The sequence below is a fragment of the Capricornis sumatraensis genome, chromosome 1, assembly GCF_032405125.1.
Source record: "Capricornis sumatraensis isolate serow.1 chromosome 1, serow.2, whole genome shotgun sequence".
NCBI lineage: Eukaryota > Metazoa > Chordata > Mammalia > Artiodactyla > Bovidae > Capricornis > Capricornis sumatraensis.
The window spans coordinates 186,733,468-186,737,088 of NC_091069.1; the positions used below are offsets into that span (position 1 = coordinate 186,733,468).

The following is a 3,621-nucleotide window of genomic DNA, read 5'->3' on the forward strand; positions in this document are numbered from 1 at the left end:
TGCTATTAGCTCTGCTTTTGCTAAAATCTTTGAAGAGCATCACTCATCTTCATCCTGAGAGGATGTTTACCACCATCAACTATCTGTAATTCCTTTTTTTTTTTGAGGGATATTTAACAATTCAAAGTACATGTATTTAAGGTATACAATTTGATGATTTGATATAGACATACATTGTGAAGCAATCACCACAATCAAGCTAATTAAAATAGTCATCTCAGGTATCATTTTCTTTTTTTCATTTTATTTCTTTTTTTAATACTTCTTAAAGAGCAAGAGTAGATACAGGAGGCCCAAGTCTCCCCTGACCATGTTGGTGCTCAAAGAAAGAATAGTTTCCAACTTCTTTCATGGGCTTTGCATTGCAGGCTCAAGCTACTTCCCTAAGAGAAAATTCTTTAAGTGTTCTGGAAAGCACAGTCATCCCTAACCTCAGTGGAAAAGATTCAAGCCATCCAGTGGAACAAAGATTAGGAGTTTAAAATCAAGAAGTTCCTAAAATAAAACTGTTTTTGTAGATAGGGATTGGTTATATGGAGAGACAGAAATGGAGTTAACTCTGGGTAGATAGGAGTTTCCAGAGTTTGATCTTCATGAGGCATCAGTCAAGGACCTGGAAGGGGACTCAGTGTGCAGGAAGCACGATCCTCTGTGGGTAATTATCCCTGGCCTGCAGGAGGATGTCTTGCAAACCCAGGACTCTCATCCATGGTGACATGCGGAAGGGCAAAGGGGCCCAGGAGTGAGGAAGACTTGCAGGAAAGAAGAGATATCACATCAAGCAAGCTTCCCAACCTGGTGGTCTTGAGGGATAGGGAAGATGTGAACATGTGGAGATGGAGTCAACTTTCTGGGTCAGAGAGAAGGGTCTGAGGAAAGACATAGAGAAGAGGAGGTATGGAGTAGTCCAGCTGGAATGGGACCTAGTCATGGAACCACCTTCTCTGAGGGAGTGCTTCAAAGGAAAGGCTTAATGTGTGGTGAAGGCCAGTTCAAAGGTTCTCAGATGAGTTGGTGGGAGACCCCTACTAATACTCTACCAAAAGGCTATATAGTCCTTAAAACAGACACAATATACTGGAAAAGGTCCACAGCCCTGGGTTGGATTTCTAACTCTGCCGCTTAATGCCTGTGTGACTTAGGCACACAGCTCTCTCATCCTCAGGACTGCAAGTGTAAAAAAGAGAAGACTATTTTCCTGTGTACTTCATAGGATTGACATGAACATAAGGAAAAATAGCAGGCACAGAATATCATTGTCAAATACTTTCTTGTAGTTAGTTATCTTGTCATGTATATGAAACTCCCCAGTAAATGTTATCACCCTTCCATTACCACTGCATAACAGATCCTTGAGGCCAGGGGACATGTCTTCTTCAAGACTGTCCTGGGAACATAGTGTATCTTTTCTTAAAAAAGGTACTTGATCAATGAATGAATGAATGATGTTCGGAATCCCCCAACTAGGTAATAAAGTTGGTCTCCTAACTACACTGTAGACCTGCGGACTGTTCTTTCACTTTGCACTGCTTGGCCCAGTGGAGACTCTGAGTTAATGGTGCTCATTCAATGTTATGGTAGAGAAGGAAGCCTGTGAAGGTGGAGTCATGGACGTTATCCGCATAGACCCCATTGTGATTTTCACCCTCGTACACCTGGAGCCAGACTTGGTCACCCTTCTCCAGATAGAGGAGCACAGAGCCAGAGGCCTGGTCCACGTTCTGGTCCTGGAACTGGTCGTGGGTGAAGAGCAGGGCCTTGTCGTTCTTGTAGAGGCTGACCTTCACATCCTTCAAGTAGACAGTAATGTGGTAGGAGAAGTAGTACAGCCCGGGAATATTGCAGAGGAATTTGCCAGTGGTGCCATCATAGTGGTTCTGCTGATTGTAGAAGATCTTGGTAAAGCGAATGGGAACATTGGGGACAGTGACCCGGCTCTCCAGTCCCACACTGAATGCTGAGCGGTATACATAGGCACTTTCTCCAGGTTCTCCCTTTCTGCCTGGGACTCCTGGAAAGCCTCGGGGACCTTCAATCCCAGTGATTCCAGTTTCACCGGTGTCACCCTTAGGACCAACAAGACCTAGAGAACAAGAAGACCTCAGTGACCCAAGGAACAGAACTCCTGTTTAGCTTGGTTTCAGTCTAAAACACTGTCCCTGTGGCCCCTACCTACAATCTGCTTGACTTACAGAGCAAGGAATCAACGAGAGCTCCCAAAAGGGACAGCCATAACCTTCTCCTCCACATCCCCCTACAACATGGGCTCCCATAAATTCCTCTCCAACCTTATCTCCAAAAGTCTCCATCACAGACCCTCCACCCTGCCAGTACTTTATGTGTAGGCTCAACCAATCGTACATAGGGGACTTTTCTGTCCCCTCTGTCTAGGTTGCCCAATACCCATCCTCCAAGGTCTCACTCAAGCCCCACCTCCTCCTGAAAGCCTTCATTGTCCATCCAGGTCTGCATCAATGGCATTTTCTCTCTATTCCACTCTTTGGGCATTTGTCCGTATTCACTCTGGCATATTTGGAGTAGACCCTCTGGTAGTAGCGTCTAACAGTCCTGTGTACTAGGGCAAGAGTTCTCCAAGAAAAGGACTGTGACCTGCAGGAGGTCCCAGGAAGTGTGGTTGAATGCCACTGGATAGAATGGGAACTAAGGGGACATTAAGGAAAATAGGAATGTAAGCAGACTGAGAATAGGGATGGGTGAGGCTGAGATGGGAAATAGGATGGGGAAGAGCAGAGATGGTGTGGGTAGAGCAGAGCCAAGGGTACTTGGTTTTAAAGGGACCATGTGTGTTCACCCCTAGAAGGCCAATCCACAATTCACTTTAGGCTGCTTATGGGTCACATCGAAAAGCTTTGTTTCTTCCCTGCACAAGGACCGTAGTCAGTAACTACTGCCCTCTCGTAGTTTTAGAAGCCTTCCTCTACCCGGGAGGAGTCTGTGATGGGAGGGTGCCAAAGCCCTTATTCTTACCTGGATCTCCTTTCTCACCCTTCTCACCAGGGGTGCCATCTCTGCCATCCCGGCCTGGGGTCCCGTTGTGGCCAGGATGCCCTGGAATGCCTGCCATCCAACCTGTGCAGGCCCCCTTGGGCAGCGGGGGCCCTTGCATGGTGTCCTGGCCATGACTAGGCAGGGCTAGCAGCAGTAGAAGAGCTCCCAGCAGCAGCATCCTGAGCCCTGGAACCCAGATCCACGCTGTCAGCCACGAAAGAGCAACCCCCACACGGCTCCCCCGTCAGGACCTGAGCAGGACTCTGGCCAGCTCTGCAGAGTTTGCCTCAGACCCGCTCCCTCAACACTCACCTCTTCTGGAAAGATTCTTCTGATTCTTCCAGCCCACCTTGTGCTCTCTCTGCCCTGAAATGTTCAGTGTCTAGCCTTATTTTCTAGGTGTGATCTCCTTTCTTCCACCATCAGTGACAGTGAGATAGCACTCCTCCAATTCCTCAGATCTGAGCACAGTATGAGGAAGGGGGAAAGCTCCAAGAGTCCATTTGTCAGGACTCTGTCCCTTGGGTTTTCCAAGAATGATGACTCAGATCATCCCATTCAACTCCCACTTCCCTCTCTTGGCTCCCTCCTTTTTCTTCCCTTTTCCTTTTC

General features: G+C 47.4%; 1 protein-coding gene across 1 annotated transcript; it reads right to left on the bottom strand.

Annotated features, from left to right (window-relative positions):
• Positions 1-1,562: 1,562 nt before the first annotated feature.
• ADIPOQ (adiponectin, C1Q and collagen domain containing) lies at positions 1,563-3,187 on the bottom strand. The gene is made up of 2 exons (XM_068986151.1): positions 2,989-3,187; positions 1,563-2,083 (listed from the first exon to the last, which is right to left on the bottom strand). The coding sequence occupies exons 1-2, from the start codon at positions 3,185-3,187 to the stop codon at positions 1,563-1,565; spliced, it is 720 nt and encodes a 239-aa protein (XP_068842252.1).
• Positions 3,188-3,621: the final 434 nt, after the last annotated feature.